This window comes from Rana temporaria, chromosome 4 (assembly GCF_905171775.1).
Source record: "Rana temporaria chromosome 4, aRanTem1.1, whole genome shotgun sequence".
In the NCBI taxonomy this organism is placed as follows: domain Eukaryota; kingdom Metazoa; phylum Chordata; class Amphibia; order Anura; family Ranidae; genus Rana; species Rana temporaria.
Window position 1 is genome coordinate 384,178,288 of NC_053492.1, and position 19,088 is coordinate 384,197,375.

Genomic DNA, 19,088 nt, shown 5'->3' on the forward strand with positions numbered 1-19,088 from the left:
GAGTATGGTTCAAAACCCGATGGGTGCAGGCAATGCACAAAGCATAAATGAGAGGGAGGAGATGATGGACAGCCGCACTCCAATAAAGTGTAAAAAATGGTGCCTTTTATTCCAGTAAAACGAAAACTACAACAGCAAAAAAAAATTAAAACAGCTATGAGTAAGCATCGTTATCGATGTGAAATGCGTCAGCTCTGTTACCCCACTGTTTACAGTTTTTTTTGCTGTTGTAGTTTTCATTTTACTGGAATAAAAGGCACAATTTTTTACACTTTATTGGAGTGCGGCTGTCCATCATCTCCTCCCTCTCATTTATATTTTTTATTGCTGTCAGCATTTTTTTCTGCAATATCTTTTTCAAGTTCAAACAAGGATGGTTTGCCCATAAGTCTCTGTAGGATGTTGTGCATGATCCTAACTCTCTAAATTGCTTAATATTAATAAATTATTTAACACAATTATGATTCAACATATTAAAAAATATATAATTTATTTCCATGACAGGTGATCTCTCAATGGATATGAAACCCCAGGTAATTGATGATGTAGCAGAAGAACTCAAATCAAACTGGACTGTGCTATACTTTACAATGTGCTGCATTAGAAAATTCTCTTTGTGCCAGACTACTTTTACAGTTCCAATTTCATACTTGAAGACAACAACATTATTATCCGAGTTAATAATACAGCACAATAAAGTAGGTCCTATTCATTCTGTGGTATACAGAATTTCAGACAACACATTGATTTATTGCTCTATATGTTTAATATTTAGCTGTTTGCATGTATGATCCTCAAATTCAAGAATTAAATTCGAGACAAACAATGGCATCCTGTCCACAAAGTATAATAACAAAAATGTATGCAGGGAAGTGGGGAAGCAACGTTTCAAAGTTGTTTTATTATGTAGCCTTTTCTTCTACTTTAAGTTAGCTAAAAAAGGCTGTCACGTAAACTCCAAACTTTCTGCAGTGGCTTTCCAGTAAAACACACTACTAATATGAAAGTATGAGGAGAGGCTGCAGCCTGAAGAGGCGTAACTTTTTGGCATTTCCATGACATGCCTGTAAATGAGATTCCTTATCCACCCAAGTAACCTCTTCCTTTGCTACTGCCACAACATTTTATCTAGCCATAGAAAGATATACATGGTCACCCTGCGGTGAAGGTGCTGCTTACCTGCATTCCACATATTGGGTCCTCACACAGGTAGACCCCTGGTGACTGACCGTCTTGCAGACTTCCTGTAGCCACTTCCGACAGCAGGTCCCTCAGATTCTCTTCCTTCCCCCACACTTCCACAGCTGATACTCTGACTGAGAACCGAGCTCCAGTCTTTTCTTTCCGTTCATTAATCAGTTTAAAAAGCCAGGAAATAGCGCAAGGGATGATGCCAAGATTCTGCATGGAATCATCTTTGCCAATCATAGTATATGACTTCCCTTCAAAGAACCAGGTACAAACAGAAAACAGTATGAGTGTGAGAGCATCAGTTTACACAGCTTACCTTATTATTCATCTAAAGCTACCATGCTTGTCCTATAGCTTCACAACTTAGGGTGTCACTGATTCTGAACATGTATGCTGTTTATGACTTTTGACTTCATTAAAGTGGCTGTTAATCCACTGTAAGGACTTTATATAATCCTCCTTGTCTCCTAAGGATTATACCTCATTTCAGAGTGCCTATAGGTGCACACGTGACCCACCGACTCTCCTCTCCCCGTCTGACAGATGCAGCGGGCGGGGCCGAGATTCCCCTGCTGACAACAGAGTGAGGGGAGTAGGAGAGGAGGACAGAGGCCAGGTCACCTGAGCACCGATTGGCACCCTGAAATGAGGTATAATTGCCCTTTTTTAATAAAAAATATAAGACACAGGAGCACCTATCCTTAGGAGACAAGGAGGATTATATAAAGTATGTAATGTTATTTCAGCAGCAGGAGGGGGGGGGCCCTGACACAGGAGCCGACAGGCAGAGAGGGAGGGGGTAGAGGAGGACAGGAGAGACAGGAAAGCTGCGGATGACAGAGGCAAGTAAACTGACCATGGTGTCAGAGCTCAGCAGCCATAATACACCGTGGTCAGAATACAAAGGGGAGAAAAGAAACTGTCAGGATCAACCAGGTATTTCAGGTGTTACAGGGGGCCAAATTACACAGCACAAGCACTGTGCTATATAAAATGCTTTTAGGTTAACTGCACATATTCATGTAGTTAAGCCATGGGATAAGCATGTCAGCCAGGGACCAATCAAATACAATTAGTTTTTTACAAAAGTCAAAGGTTAGCCTACACTCCTACTGGCTCTAGTGTACACGAATGTCTGACTGTGGATGAGGCATAAGTCTGTAAAATTCATAAATATATATATATTTAATTATAAGTCATTTTACACATTTTGCTTCACTGACAATTTTGCTAGTTGAAACAAACTTCACAAGAATATAATTAAATACAAAATCCAAAATAAAAAGGAATTTTAACTCAGGATTTCACAATGGCACAACATCCAAGTATTCATTTGATGTTTAATCAATTATAGTTTAATGTGTTATTATAGTAGCTATATGAACACATCAAACCTTGGAAAGCAAGACAGTCTAATTTGGAATCAGTTTTTTCAAGTGACGTAAACATATTTGAACTGTTGCAGTAGGGTATCCTAACAGTAGCAGGCACCAATCTTAACAACTAACAAACGCTATTTAATGTTTATTTAATTGATAACAATTATTTAATGTTTCCCCCCTCCATATGTTTCTTTATGCTACATTTATCAATGAAAAGACATGAAAAAAGCTAAAGGGAGAAGGGGGAGGGAATTTTTTTTATAAAGCTGCAAGTCTATATTCACAGTTCCGTAAAGTTGCAACTACTATGTTTAGACATGTCTTTTAATGGTATTTTTGTAGAAAAATAAAAATTATCATATTATGATTCATGGGTACCTCAATAGTAGACTAATGCAACTATGTTTTTCCTATCCTTCTTTTGTTGTCTTCCTGCCCTCTCATTGATTTACATCTAGGTTGTGGTACATTAAAACATTATACCCCACACCAATATTTATTATACTGATCAATTTGTCTTGCATGTAGAAAAGTGTCAGAGCTTGCTGCAGAGTAATGGGAGAGTCCTCTGCACTTTGTAAATGGTTATGGGTCACGCAGTATATTCAAAGAGTTTATCAAATTATGTTTTTCATTTTTTTTTTAGTTTTTCAAGTTGTGCCCAAAAGTGTCAGGAAGAAGGCAAAGGACTGGTCACCTGCATTGCCTATAGGCTGCCTGCAGCTGATCTCATCCCAGTACTGACCAAGCCCGATGATTGGTGACCAGATACTTGTGGGGCACCACTTAAGAACAAGCAGGAGAGGCTAATGAAGCAGAAATCCAAATAAAGCATGAAGAAAGAGGGGGACAATTGCACTGCAGTACTTGGGTACCACACAGCACAATAATGAAATCACCAAATTTCTTTCTGGAAATATTTGGAGTTATGAGGCTCCCAGCACAGAAAGTACACTGATATTTTTCAGGAGGAATTTAAGAAAAAAGGTACTTTTTTTCACAATTAACACAATTAACACTGCTAAATGTTTTCTAAAAGATATGACACCTTAATTTTTTTCTTCAGGTCCACTAAGTAAATTAATAAAGATTACCAGTATGTGAAAAATGTTTTGAATCAGTTTTTTTTAAAGCAATAATGTTTATATAATTGAACTTGAAATAATTGTAGACAGTGAATGCTCCTGTAAGATAGGCGTGTCTGAGACAGTACATCTTAAAGCTGCTGGATCCAGCTCACTTACGACTTTATTTCAAAGCATTAGACATTTGTCTTTGCTAGTTTAATTTGTACTAAAGCAAAAATATTGTATGGTTGTTACTGATTATTGCTCATCTGTAAAGAAACATATTTAAATTATGCTTAAAGATAAAATTTCATCAACACTAACCAAGCTTTGAATGACCAAAACAGAACACACATCCATCGGCTCCATTCACTACAGACTGGATGACTTCAGCCACTGTTCCCGCGCACACCTCAGCCTGCATTAAGATAAATTTAATAAAGACATGTAAGCAGAAGAATTGCATATTACTCAAAAAATGTCAGAACTTCTCATTTTTATCTCATACTTCTCCTTTACAAGTATTCAAAATGTGCAATTTACTTAACATGTGTCATTATATTTTCCCATAGCAGTTAGAATTAAAATGACCTATTCTTCAACCACACAAATTCTGGAGTGCTGACATTGTGGCTCGTTATTTAACTTTAATGCTGTCTAGTTTTCAGACCAATTTGCAAGTTTTTTCTTTATCTTGACACAGAAAGTCTTTGCTTGGACAATTTTTAATAAGCGTGCAGAATGCATCCGGTTTTAGGATGTTAAGCAAGCTGACCCTTGACTTCATTAGTAGTGAATACATTGAGTTTTATTCATATACATTAACACTAGGTGAACAGTATTTTTCCCTTTGAAATCTCATACATAACCTCAATAAGGGTTCACACTCTAGGCACTAGTATATACCATGAGTAGACAACCAATAAGAACAATATTTGGCACCGTAAAGATCCTTTTTTAACCGTTTTCTTATTTTGTGTAACAGGATTACACTATTATAAATGTAACTTCAAATTTCCATGAACAAATGTGTTCAAAACTGCTCACAGAATCATTGTGAAACTGGCATACCAATTAGAATTTTTAGCTATAATAGCAGCGCAAAGTTTTTATATTTTGCTATTTTTTCTCTTTTGGATAGGATAAGGAAGGGTTAGAACCACTGTCAGGTTTTTACTGATATTTATATCCCGGATCGGAGAATATTACTTAGCAACGAGAACTTAATAGAGGTTCAAATTCTTCACAGCCAAAACTTTAATTGGGGTTCCACTTTATCTGTCTAAAGTCATTTTCTATCATTTTTAGTTTTTTGTGCAAGCTCACAGTAAGGGAAAAAAGTATTTGAACCCCTGCTGATTTTGTACGTTTGCCCACTGACAAAAAAAATGTCAATCTATAATTTTAATGGTAGGTTTATTTTAACCGTGAGACAGAATGACAACAAAAATGTCCAAAAAAAACACATTTCAAAAGTCATCAAGAAATCAATTGGCAACACACTACTCCGTGAAGGACTGGAATGCTGCAGTGCCTGCAAGGTCCCCCTGCTCAAGAAAGCACATGTACAGACCTGTCTGAAGTTTGCTAATGAACATCTGAATGATTCAGAGGAGAACTTGGTGAAAGTGTTGTGGTCAGATGAGACCAAAATCAAGCTCTTTGGCATAAATTCAAATTAACGTGTTTGGAGGAGGAGGAATGCTGCCTATGACCCCAAGAACACCATCCCCACCGTCAAACATGGAGGTGGAAACATTATGATTTGGGGGTGTTTTTCTGCTAAGGGGACAGAACACCTTCACTGCATCAAAGGGATGATGGACGGGGTCATGTACCATCAAATATTGGGTAAGAACTTCCTTTCCTCAGCCAGGGAATGGAAAATGGGTCATGGATGGTTATTCCAGCATGACAATGACCCAAAACAAACGGCCAAGGCAACAAAGGAGTGGCTCAGCACATTACAGAATACTTTATTAATCCCAAAGGGATTACTCCCATAGAAAATATGCGGAGGGAGCTAAAGATTTGGGTTACCAAACGTCAGCCTCGAAAACTTAAACACTTGCAAAGGAGCTGCAAAGAGGGTTTTGCCACCAAGTACTAAGTTATTTTTTGCGAAGGGGTCAAATACTTTCTTACTCATTAAAATGCAAATCAAAATATAACTTTTTTGAAATGTGTTTTTCTGGATATTTTTGTTATTCTATCTCTTACTGTTAAAATAAACCTACCATTAAAATTATAAACTGATAATTTCTTTGTCAGTGGCCAAACGTACAGAATCAACAGGTGATCAAGTACTTTTTTCCCTCACTGTAAATAGTAAACACTTTATTACTCATTTATTTTGTAACAGTACTGTCGTTTATAGCCAACAACATGTTTCTTACGGAGTATCAATAAGAGGTATGGTGGAACAAACATTTTTCATGGGTTAACTCATATAACAGGAGCATTCAACCCATAAGGCATCAGTAATCATCAATGTCATGTTGTTTATTTATGGGGTAAGAATAGTGAACACTGGTGCTAATGCAACCTAGCAGTCAAGGTGTGAGAGAGGTTATTGATAATAGTTTCTAAAAGAGAGCCAATGGTGTAATTTGTTATGAAATTAAGACATTGAATGCTGTCTAGAATGTGGAATCCATTCTATGAGCGTCAATGTATCTATTCTATGTATTTACGAACCAACGTAAATATTTATTTGCAAAAGGGTTGGGAAAACCCTTACTAAAGCTGGAGAATGCAAAATTAGGCTCACTTCTGCATAGAAACCAATCAGTTTCCATTTTTTTTTTTTGCAAAAGCTTAATTGAACAAGCTGAGGTTAGAGGCTGACTGGCTACCATGCACAGCTGCCCCCTGATTCTGAGTGCACCAGTTTTAGTAAATCTACCCATAGATTTAGGTCTAGGTATTTCATTCCTCAAGGATTAGGACATTTAATAAATGAATAAGAATATATTGGGGTTGATTTATTAAAAAAAAAAGGCCAGTGGTTCTTAAGTTTTTTGATTCATAGACCCCTTTAAGAATCTGATGAAAGCTAGGGACCCCCTCCCAGAAATGTTGACAGAAACATAACTTTGCATGTAGTGAATATATGTACTTTATTTTATTAAAAGTTTGAATAAAGAAAACAAAACAAAAATGATTTCTTGTCATGCAAAAAATAATAGCCGCTGATTACAAAAATGAAATATAATTATCTTGCGCAAATTAAACAGAACAACTTTTATTCTGCTCAAAAATACTACTAAGATTACTACTACTCCTACGACTAGAAAATGAGAAACAACATTTGCTATTATGTAGTGGCACATGATTGTGCAGAGAACAATGATACAAATTTAAATAATAAACATGGGCCAACAATCAGTCAAGAGACGATTAGTGGTTAGTGCTATAAGCAGTAGCAGGGTGTGTTTTCTTTCATTTCTTTTAATAGGAAATCATTGATTGGGACAAGGGGGAGGGCTGTATAGGGAATGTAGATGTTATTTTAATCTGACCAATCCATGGACCTCTTAAGGCTCGTACACACGATAGATTAAACCGATGAAAACGGTCTGATGGACCGTTTTCATCGGTCCAAACCGATCGTGTGTGGGTGCCATAGGTTATTTAACCTTCGGTTAAAAAAAAAACTTGCTTTAAAATTGAACCGATGGATTGCCGTTAGTATGCAAAACCATTGGTTAAAAACCCGTGCATGCTCAGAATAAAGTCGACGCATGCTTGGAAGCATTGAATTTCGTTTTTTTCAGCACGTCGTTGTGTTTTACGTCACCGCATTCTGACACGATCGTTTTTTTAACTGATGGTGTGTAGGCGCGATGGACCATCAGTCAGCTTCATCCGTTAACCTAAGACAACTGTCCTTCAGACCGTTTTAATCGGATGGACTGATCGTGTGTACGAGGCTTTAGGGGTCCATGGACCCTAGGTTAAGAACCCATGAAAGGGGCTGCTCACTTTGCAAGGAAATTTGCACTCTGCAAGGGAAAATACCCTAAGCTTAGTGAATGAGGTGAACTCTGCTGACTTCTATTATGTTTTTAGTTACTTGCATGTGATTGGGTATTCTTTGCAAAGCAAACTTTTTACTAAGCTAAGGGAAAATGGCTGTAAAAAAGTTTGAATTTTCTTGCAAACTGTGCAGCTTATTTGCCTTTAGTAAATCAACCCCATTCGCTTCATGTGCCTGAGGAGTACAGCAACTAAAAGTGGTGGAACAAGGAAGGAACTGAAATCACATCTCATATTTTTTGTGCATTAGAAATCAAACTGATCGTTGTTTAATTTCTCAATCAACAATAAATATTTGTAATCCTTATGCTGCTAGCCTCGGTAAATAGATACTGTAGGAAGGTATATTATATTTACTTATTTAAAACTTTATTTTTTAAATTTCTTCCATTGCTTCCTGGTTTCTGGACCAACATGATGCCAGTCATCCCAGGAGTCTTCATGGGCACTTTTTTCTTTCATTTGGAGGAAGCAAGCAGGAGATTCTCAGCTAAGCAAATCTGCCTGCCTGCATGCCTGAGCTGGGGGGCAGATGGATTCCAGGAAGCAAATGTTAAATAAGTCATCTTCCCTTACCCCAGATAGCCACTGCTAGAAATGCAGGGGATGTTTTTCAAAGTGATTTCTCCAAAAAAAAGCATGGGTACATGAATGGAAGGGTGAGTTTGCTTTGAACATTAAAAGTTAATTAATACATGTTTTAAGTTTGTGGTACTCAGAAACAGTTGAATTCCGCTTTAAAGCAGGAGCTGTTCTCCACAGTCTCCTGCTGTCTCCATCTTGCGGTTGACGTGCCGCCATACACAGAACCTTTTCAGCCAAATGGATGTCCTCTCCCAGCGGCTCCTACAGCCTGATAGTAGAGACCCAGCTGCGACCCTGCCGAGCTCTGCATAGTTTCCACCAGGATACAAGTTTTTACAATTTCACCAAATGTGAGTGTCGCCTTTTATCTATCTCTGGCTTCAATTGTTTTTAGACTAATTGCACTTACATAGATGGTGGCGCTTCCCACTCCTCCTTGTATACACAGAGATTAAGGCTTCCAATCCCTTCTTGGGACAGCTGCAGCCTGAATATTAAGCCTCGTACACATAATGACATTGTTGGCAGGGGATTGTCTGTTGACAAACCGTTGTCCTAAAATATGACCTTTAGTAAGCTCCTTTTGACAATTGAAAAATGTGGTGGTATCTTTTGTTACACAGCACAGATACCGCCACATTTTTCATTTGACCCAATTGTTTACCAGGATAGACCTATAGGTGGCTGCAGCAGTGTCTCCTAGCCTAGTTTACTTGACAGCGTGGGAGTCCCTTTTATATATACGTCCTTTTGACAATTGTTGTCCAACTTTCAGCCAACAAATGTTGGATGGCAGGCTAGTAAATTTTTGGCAGACAGCAGTCTGTTGTCTGATTTTCGTATGGTCAGTACACAAGTCCATCACATAAAAGTCGAAAGTACAAGAACGCATGCTCGCAATCAATGCTCACCAAACACGGAAGAGCTGAAATTCCTCATAGTATGTCACTACATTCGTGTTTGTGACACGACAATTGTGTACCATTAGTATACAAGACAAGATCCCAGCACACGTCCTTTTGACAAAAAATGGACGCTAGGTTAGCCAACAATCATACAGTGTGTACAAGGCTTTAGTGTTTTTATGATACTGTCTACCAACAGATTGTTGTTGCTTGTTTTTTGCTTGCTATTTAAGTGCCAGTTCCACTTTAAAACAATATTTTGGGCTTATTTGAGAAGGTAATGGAATGGTCAATGCAAATACAGGAACCCAAGAAATCCAATTAGATAATTTCACTGAAGTCAAACTATTTGGTTTAAGTTATTGAGCTTTACACATGGCATAAACACTTTTCAAAACCTTTTAGGCTAGCCATACATACATAGATTTATTTAATTCAGCCGAACAAGAGAAATCAAAGGCAGGCCATACGCGATGCGAATTCCAAACAATCAATCGACGATAAACAGAAGCGGCAATCACGTAAATACTGTATGCAAGTGTACCATCATTTGGGTTCCAGATTTGCACTTCCAAACACTTTTTTTTATGCCAGTATGGTACGTGACACGATATAGTTTGACCTTAAACACACCCCTACTGTACAAAATCTGTTTGCAAACAGAGCAGTCTTTCCTCACAGCGCACAACTATTCGGTCGAAGAAAAATGCTAAACAGCATGGGTGGAGGAATCTCCCCTGCTGGCTACTGTATTCAGACAGTCTGTACTTGGAGCCCTCTGAATACCCAAACAGTGACTGTATCTGATTAGATGCAATCTCTATTTTATTTGGATGACAATTTTCTACTGGGATCCTTTGATTTTTTAAGTTGATGTTTAGCAAGTGAAGTAAGTGCCGATGGGGAAACCCAGAGCTCAAATTTTGGCTAATTTGGCATGAATTGTCTGAAATTTGAGCCAAGTATGGCAAGCTTTAGATACAATTCATTAGATACTTCCTTCATAACTGTTCTTAAAATAATTAATCTTAAGTTACTGAAAGGTATGTGTTACAACTGTATGTTCTGCAAAACTACAGTTTGCTATTGCTGGGTTTACTGGTTTTCTGGTAAAGCCGCCTAACACATAATAAAATGTATTTTCCAATTTCTCAGTGCTCTATAAACATTTTAACTTGTGATAACAAAATGATCAATTTCAAATTTCGAAAGAGTCATGCCTTACTTGAAGAATCAATGAATTCATAACTCTGAGAAAGAAGTATGTAATAACATAGTGAGTACATATTAAATTAAATTACTGATGATTTGCCTTGGAACAGAAAATACATCAATGTAGAAGAATGTAAACCAAGGATTCTGATTTTACTCAGAGGGATTCCTAGTTCCAAGCTAACAAAAGACTTATATTTAGCGTGTAAAAATCTAGTTATAGTTTATCAGTAAACTAAGCGAGAAAATCATAAATGTTTTTTTTTGTCCACAAGGTCACCATAAGTAAAGAGAGTGATTGTATGATGGAAGATTTGCTTTGTTCTGCCTGGAAAAAATATCAATACATCCAGAGTGTATGTTCATATGGGAGTTGGAATCTATTTTACCAAAGGCTTATGATAAGTTACAATCTCTGGCACCATGGGAAGGATGCTATTGCCAGAGGAAGCTGAACAGTGAATAGGGACTGAAATGTTAATGCATGTTAACACTGAAGGCAAAACTTCCCAGTACTTTGTGCTTGTGTGGATTAGACTTTGGGCTTTAATAAAATTCAATTACAGCTGGCTGTATGTGTGCAGAGTCCTCCAGTGTGCCAGGTTGGCAGAATGAACGTACCGTATTTATCGGCGTATAACACGCACAGGCGTATAGCGCGCACCCTAACTTTAAGAGGGAAGTTTCAGGAAAAAAACTTTCCACAGCCCCCTGCGTATAACACGCAGGCACAGTTTACCCTCTATTTTCAGGGTAAAAAAGTGAGTGTTATACGCCAATAAATACAGTATATAGCATTCAACAAATGGTAGTAGGTTGCACCCTTTCATTAGAAGATCTTTATTTGTGCATGTTGTCCAGATACCGATACCAGTATCGGTATCGGGACCGATACCGAGTATTTGCGCTAGTACTCGTACTCGCGCAAATACTCCCGATACCAAAATAGAATACTTTTTTTTTATTTATTTTTTGTGACATCGAACACAAATTGGATGGCACCATTGGATGGCACTGATAGGTGGCACTGGCATTGATTGAATGGCACTCATAAATGGATGGCACTGATTGGGTGGCACTGATGAGATGCACTAATAAGCTGCCTCCCTGCACTGATGCACTAATGGGCACTGATCTGCACTGATAGGTGGCACTGGCTAGCTGCACTTTTGGGCACTGGCACCGATGAGCTGCACTGACAGTGATCACTCCTTCAATGACATGTAGTTTTCCAGTACCGTATGCTAAAAAACAGCCCCACACCATGATGTACCAGTTCTTCATAATTCTAAAGAAAATATCTTTGGTCTGTATTGTGGTTTGAAAACGGTCACATGACATTAAAAAAAAGTATCGGTATTCGGTATCGGCGACTACTTGAAAAAAAGTATCGGTACTTGTACTCGGTCCTAAAAAAGTGGTATCGGGACAACCCTAATTTTAATTATGCAGAAACCAGACAAAAATACGATATGACAAAGGGCATTCCATGTATTTTTTTTCCAATAATATAAACCGCCCAAATGAAGGTTTGCTCAGTAAAAAAATACCTTTGTTAATTCTTTTTTGTCTTGCAACTACATTGCCATCAAAGCTCACCATATCTTTTTTAGCCTAATGCATTCTTTACGATCCAGCGACATGCATGAGACAGCTCTTGCCGCTGTCCCACTCATATTAATAGCAGCGAGGGCCATTGAGGAGAATTGGGGCGGCTCTGTGCAATTCTATTGCACAGAGCAGGGGTCTCCAAACTTTCTAAACAAAGGGTCAATTTACTGTTCTTCATACTTTAGGGGCTGGATTGTGGCCAGCGCGGGTAGAAAATGCCCTGGTGTCAGTGGACATAAAAAATGCCCCATCATTAGTTTTAGTGGGAGGAATAGTGCCTCACTGTAGGTATGAGTGGGAGGAATAATGCCCCAGTGATGGTATCGGTGGGAGGAATGGTGCCCATTGGTGTTAGCTGGAGGAAAAAGTGTCCCAAAAGCCGGATAAGGGCAAGCAAAGGGCCTCCAAACCACAGTTTGGAGACCACTGGCACAGAGCAGGTAAGTATAGACATGTTTTTTATTTAAAAATAAATTGCCTTTACAACTACTTTAAAGTAATTGTAAAAAATCACTTTGAAAAAACAACCCATTCAGTTTAAAAATATATATAAATACATGCTTTCCCTTTTTTATAAATGATCACAACCCCTCTGTTATCAGCTGCATACAAGTTAGAGGGAGGAGAAGCAGCAGCCCACTTCTTTAAGCTCCATTCACACCTGAGCTTATTGATTACTGACGTTTTTCAGGCATTTTTTTTTTTTTTGCAGCTTTTTACAAGCTTTTTTTAGAGCTTTTTAGAAGTGTATTACAAGCGTTTTACAGCTTCAGGCATTTTTGTTTAGCCAACAGAAAGCACTAGAGGGAGGGGAGAGAAAGGAAATTAGAGGTGGAGTGCTGATTTTTGAGCCTTTACAAGCGTTTTTCTGCTCAAGTCAGGCGTTTTCTATTATAGTCTATGTGTCCAAAAACGCTTGTAATCTGCCCAAAAAAATGCTCATGTACTTTTTTGAGCTTCAGGCATTTTGCTTCAGGCGGCAAAATGCTCTTGTGTGAACAGGGGCCATTGAAATGAATGGGATTTTGCTTGTTGGGCGTTTTGGAGCTTCAGAGCTGAGCTTTTTACAAGCTGAAAAAGGCTCAGGTATGAAAAGGACTTTAGGTCCTCCGTGTTAATGTACTCTTTGGGGTTGAAACACACAAAGGAAGGTAATAGAATGATACGGTTCTGCACACTTGTGGACTTCTACCTATGGGCATAACAGTTGTTATACATGGTTGAAAAAGAAAAACACACACTGGAATACTGAAATTAATTAATTCCGAACGATGAGGGTCTGATCATATTAGTGGATTTTTCATTTTTTTTTTTTACTCTTGAACACTTGCAGGGATATCTTCTGTTTCTTTTCTACATATCAAAACCTCCCTGATGTGATAAAAGGCAACAGAAATAAAACTCAGTAGCCTTTTTAAAACATTATTAGCATGCAAATGCATGTAATGAAAAACAATCCCTGGTACAGTTACAAGCAATTTTAGAGTCTGTATTTCATGAATATACTTGTATGTGTGTATATTCACTTTTTTGCACTGCTGTAGTGTAGTGTATTTTATACCTCACATAAGCCTGTATTATGGTGGAATAAAAACACGCGTTGCCCATCCGTCTATGCGTATTCAATGCCCTTTAAAGGAAATTCTGAATAGAAAAGCACCACCAAAGGGAGGTAAGCAACCAGCAGGGGGAGAATTTGGCTCAATGCTCCTCTTCACACATGTTTGCTGAGGTGAAAAAAAAATCTGCAGCGTCTGCCTCCCCCCGCCCCCCCCCAGACTTGTGTTCATGATACAATCAACACAGAGGCACATCAATGACACTTTCTGCACATGGAATGCTGAGGTTGCTCCATTACAATTCATGAATTTCCGCCCAGAGATAATCAGCTCTATTACTAGACAGCTTTGGTGGCAGCAAATTCCATCTAGCGCCGGTATGGCACTGCATACTATAAGCTCATATTTATAGGCTGTTTAAAATGTGTGGACTTTTCTTGTGTTTAAAGGTATGAATTTAAATTGGAAAGAAATGAGCAGTAATTTAAAGTGCAGGGAGGAAACGGCAACAACCACTGTACTGATTTTGCAATAACAGCCAATAGAAACCTGGCAGGACAGGATCAGTTGTAAAGATTTAGCTAACTCCAATAAAAGAGATTTTATAAATTACTTTCTGGCAAGACATTTGTTGAAACTAGCGGTGCACTAAATGTAAATTTTGGTTCCGAAACCGAAAATCCAGGATGCACTTGTTGCATGCGCATGAGTGACGTCATTGCAGCTCCGGCAAATCACAGCGCTGGAGCCACGATACCAGGAAGTAACCCCCGGGAGAGATGTCACCTGCCGGAGGGGGGAACGAGGACCATTGCGGGGGTTCCATCTAAGGTAAGTAATTCATAATGAGCTAGTATGCTATACATACTAGCTCATTATGACTTTGTCTTGCAGTTTTTTTTTCTTTTTATAGGGTTTACAACCACTTTAAGAACATAAAAAAAAAACTTGAATGTTCATTGTCTAACCACAGGTTTACTTTAGGTGCCATATCACATTAGCAACTGTGTTGCATAGATTTGTAGAAGCTCTAAATCTCCCTGCTTTTAGTTAACTGCACTAGATAACATCGATGACTCCTGAAGATGGCAATTCTGTAGCTACCTTCAAACAATGGAAAAAGTCTATGGGGTAGATCCAGATACAATGGAGTATCTTTGTGCGGGGGGTAACGTATCTCAGATACGTTACGCCGCCGTAAATTAGGGCGCAAGTTCCGTATTCAGAAAGAACTTGCTCCCTATGTTACGGCAGCGTAACGTATGTGGTCCGGCGTAAGCCCACCTAATTCAAATGTGGATGATGTGGGCGTGTTTTATTCAAATGTAGTGTGACCCCACATATTTGAAGTTTTTTACGAACGGCGCATGCGCCGTTCGTGAAAGAATCCCAGTGCGCATGCTCGAAATGATGCCGCAAATCGTCATTGCTTTCAACGTGAACGTAAATTACGTCCAGCCCTATTCAGGAACGACTTACGCAAACGACGTAAAACTTTGAAAATTCGACGCAGGAACGATGTCCATACTTAACATAGGATACGCCTCATATAGCAGGGGTAATTATACGCCGGAAAAAGCCTAACGTAAACGACGTAAAAAAATGCGCCGGGCAAGCGTATGTTTCTGAATCGGCGTATCTACCTAATTTGCATATTCGACACGTAAATACATGGAAGCGCCACCTAGCGGCCAGCCTAAAATTGCAAATAAGATACGACGGCGTAAGAGACGACGCCGGTCGGATCTTAGTCAAATGTATGCGTAACTGATTCTATGAATCGGGCGCATAGATACGACGCCGTACACTCAGAGATACGACGGCGTATCTGGAGATACGCCGTCGTATCTCCTACATGAATCTACCCCTATCTCCTTATGACAAAGCTGCAGAAAGGATATGTCACTGACTGCAGTTTATCTGGCATTAGGCAGATACTTCAAGAGAGTCCAAAAAGATTAAGGCTTCACTAGCCTACACTGGCAGCTCCTAAACATGAGTTTAGGAGCTTTTGCTGATTTTTTGCCAAAGCTCCTACACTCAACTCCATAAAAGCCTATGTGTCCATGTACACACATGCAAGTAGCAGAGTTTAGAACTTGCTGCGTTTATGTGACATTCAACCTCACTCTCCTGAACACGGAGGAATTAGGATAGGAACGTTTTGACCACCGATCGTGGGAAAATGTAGACCATTGTACATGAAGCCTAACTCTGACTTAACCCTCCTAGCGGCATTCCCGAGTCTGGCTCGGGGTGGAATTTCAGAACCAAAAGCAGTAACCCCGAGCCAGACTCGGGATCGCCTTGCAGTGTCCCTGGGAAGGGTTTACTTACCTTGTCCCTGGATCCTGCGATGCCTCCACGCTGTGTGATCGAGCGGTGTCCTCCTCGCTCGATTCATAGGGCCGAGTGCCACCGAGCTCCGTTCCCTGCGACGTTATGATGCACGGGGGGCGGAGATCGGCGACAAATCTAAAAAAGTAAATAAACACAATACTTACAGTAAACTGTAATCTTATAGATTACAGTACTGTATGAAAAAAATACACACCCCTTTGTCCCTAGTGGTCTGCCCAGTGTCCTACATGCACTTTTATATAATAAAAACTGTTCTTTCTGCCTGGAAACTGGAGATTGTCCATAGCAACCAAAAAGTGTCCCTTTATGTCAAAAATGGTTTTAGACCAGCTAAAAAAAATGCGATAATAAATTAGAATCACTTGCAGAATTGAGCGATAGTGATTTGTGGGGAAGTCCGTCATCAAAAAATTTAAAGTAATAATTTTTATTATTATTATATTATGTGTTATAATTATTTATATTTATTTGTTATATTATAATTTATGATTTTGTGTTTCAAATTTTATTATACCCGGGATGTCTACTAGACTCTTGTTTGGACAGATTTAAGTGAGTTATTTCTAAGAATTACAAGCCTACAATATAAAACGCCAAATTTCCATGCAAAATAATGGTACCGTTTTCAGCACCTAAAATCTGAATTAATCATACCGCCAGGGAGGTTAATCTGGGAGTCCCCAAGCACTTGGTTCTGCATTGATGGGTTTTAGTGAAAAGGAGACCTGACATGAAAAAGAGAATATAGAACAAAGTGGTGGATAGGGAAGGATTGTTTTTTATTTTTTTTATTCTAATAATTTTTTTAAACCTAATGTTTGTATCTTTTGAAGATAATGGGATCTCTTTAGATCCTGGATCACTGGGCGGGTGGTAACATACTGGTAAAATAAGCTAAAGATAAACACGCCTTCTTTTTTGGAGATACAAGTGGTGTGGACAACTCTGAAGTCCCTTAACTAGTTGGCTAGTATTTTGAAAGGAAACCTGGTGTTTCTAGGCTTATATCCTCTAGAAAGTGGAGCTGCACATTTTCTTAACTATTAAGAACAAGGTCAAAGTACAGCAAGGTACAGCAGGATATAAGTTATTTGCCATAAACCTTGAAAAAGCAAAATTTTCTCAGCTCTGTTTATCAAACTCAAAAAGGTAATGTATATATATATATATATATATATATATATATATATATATATATATATATACATACATATATATATACAGGGCTCAAAATTTCAAGCCCTGAGCTACTAGCCAGGCCTCAAGAGTTACTCGCCACCAGTTGCCCCACCTAATTCATACACTGCTCCACGCCTAATTGCGCCCCTAAACACGCCCTAGAAGATTATCTCATGGAATGACACTGTTAAATGTTTTATGCAGAATCAAGTTACACAGTTAAATATTACCAAAAACAACTTTAACAAAATGGGACAGGGCACTGGGGACAGACCAGAGGGACAGGGCACTAGAACTGGATCTCTTCCCCATTCTCTTGCTGTCTCCTCTGCAACTCCCATCCATTCATCCATCCTCTCTCTCCCTCTCCTATTCATCTCATCATCAGGAGCCTGTGTGTGCAGCTCCACGCTTGCATGTCCCCACTTCCCCCTTTTATTCAGGCTGGCAGAGAGGAGAGGAGCTGCAGCACAGCGGGAGGGAGTACAATCCAGCGCCGAGATCCACACAACTGCACAGCCATTGACACCATAGCACAGCGCACACTGACACCGCACAGCACACATTGAGACCAGTCTGCTCACAGTGCTCAGGCTGAACTGCTGGACACCTACATAGAGCACAAGGAGAAGAAAACTGCACAAACTGGAAGGCTGCCACTCTCATGTCAGGGCAACTTTCAGTGAGCGCTGCACTGCCTACCTGGGACACCCGGAGTGGTAATTTTCGCAATCCTCCACCTGACTCATTACTTCCTGCTCCCTGCTCTCTGCTCTCCAGCTACATTGGTCGGGGGGAGGGGGCAGGCTCAGAGAGGTCATACTGTTAGATCCCATGGCTTAATGAGAATTGTAAGGAGAGCACCTGTGTACTGCTCTGCCTGTGCGCGGCTCACCAGACTACTTTTCCCGAGCATGCACCTTTCCTCTTCGGCCGCCAATCGCATCGGGGCTCTAAGTGTAGGCACAGATTGAAGGAACATTGGTCATGCAGCCCTGTCATCACTCGCCCCCAGCTTAAATCCACTCGCCAAATGCTAGCAGGCGAGTGGAAATTTTGAGGGCTGTATGTATATATATATATATATATATATATATATATATATATATATATATAATACTGTATATACAAAATATACAAAATGAAACACCTATCAGTCAAATCAATGCAAAAGCTAAACATATTCCAAAATATTTTTTCAACCTAACACACTGAAATATGTATGTTTTATTTCTCTCTGGGAATTGGACTTATTAAAAAGTATGGGCCAGATTCACAAAAGGGATACGACGGCGTATCTGCTGATACGCCGTCGTATCCCTGTTTCTATCTATGCGACTGATTCATAGAATCAGTTACGCATAGATATCCCTAAGATCCGACAGGTGTAATAGTTTTACACTGTCGGATCTTAGGATGCAGTACCACGGCCGCCGCTGGGGGGAGTTTGCGTCGTAAACCAGCGTTGGGTATGCAAATTAGCAGTTACGGCGATCCACAAAACTTTTTCCCGTCGTTACGTCACCGTAAGTGTTAGTTTGCCGTCGCAAAATAGGGCACCTTTTACAAAGTGGACAATTACTCCACCATGTAAAAGTATACCCGTCTTTCCCGCGTCGCTTTTGAATTTTTTTTGAATTTTTTTTTTCCCCGGCGCAAGTCTTTTTTTCACGTCGAGATTCACAAAACGTCGGCGCGTCGTAACTTCGCGCAAAGCACGTCGGGAAATTTGCGTCGGGAGCATGCGCAGTACGTCCGGCGCGGGAGCGCGCCTAATTTAAATGGTACCCGCCCCATTTGAATTGGCCCGCCTTGCGCCGGACGGATTTAGGATACACCGCCGCAAATTTCCAGGTAAGTGCTTTGTGGATCGAGCACTTAGACAGAAAATTTGCGGCGGTGTAACCTAAATCGGTTACGTTACGCTGCGCCCGGGCTACGTGAATCTGGCCCTATGTGTGCATATTTTTACTACTTTTGATGGGCATCAAATTTACA

General features: G+C 39.6%; 1 protein-coding gene across 1 annotated transcript in view; it reads right to left on the reverse strand.

The window, feature by feature from the left end:
• Nucleotides 1–19,088, reverse strand: part of KIF26B (kinesin family member 26B) — a 472,460-nt gene that overhangs the window by 69,655 nt on the left and 383,717 nt on the right. Inside the window, exons 7-8 of the mRNA XM_040351064.1 lie at nucleotides 3,965–4,058; nucleotides 1,180–1,442 (exon numbers count right to left, since the gene is read on the reverse strand). Coding sequence (XP_040206998.1) covers nucleotides 1,180–1,442; nucleotides 3,965–4,058 — 357 coding nt within the window. The remainder of the gene's footprint in view (nucleotides 1–1,179; nucleotides 1,443–3,964; nucleotides 4,059–19,088) is intronic.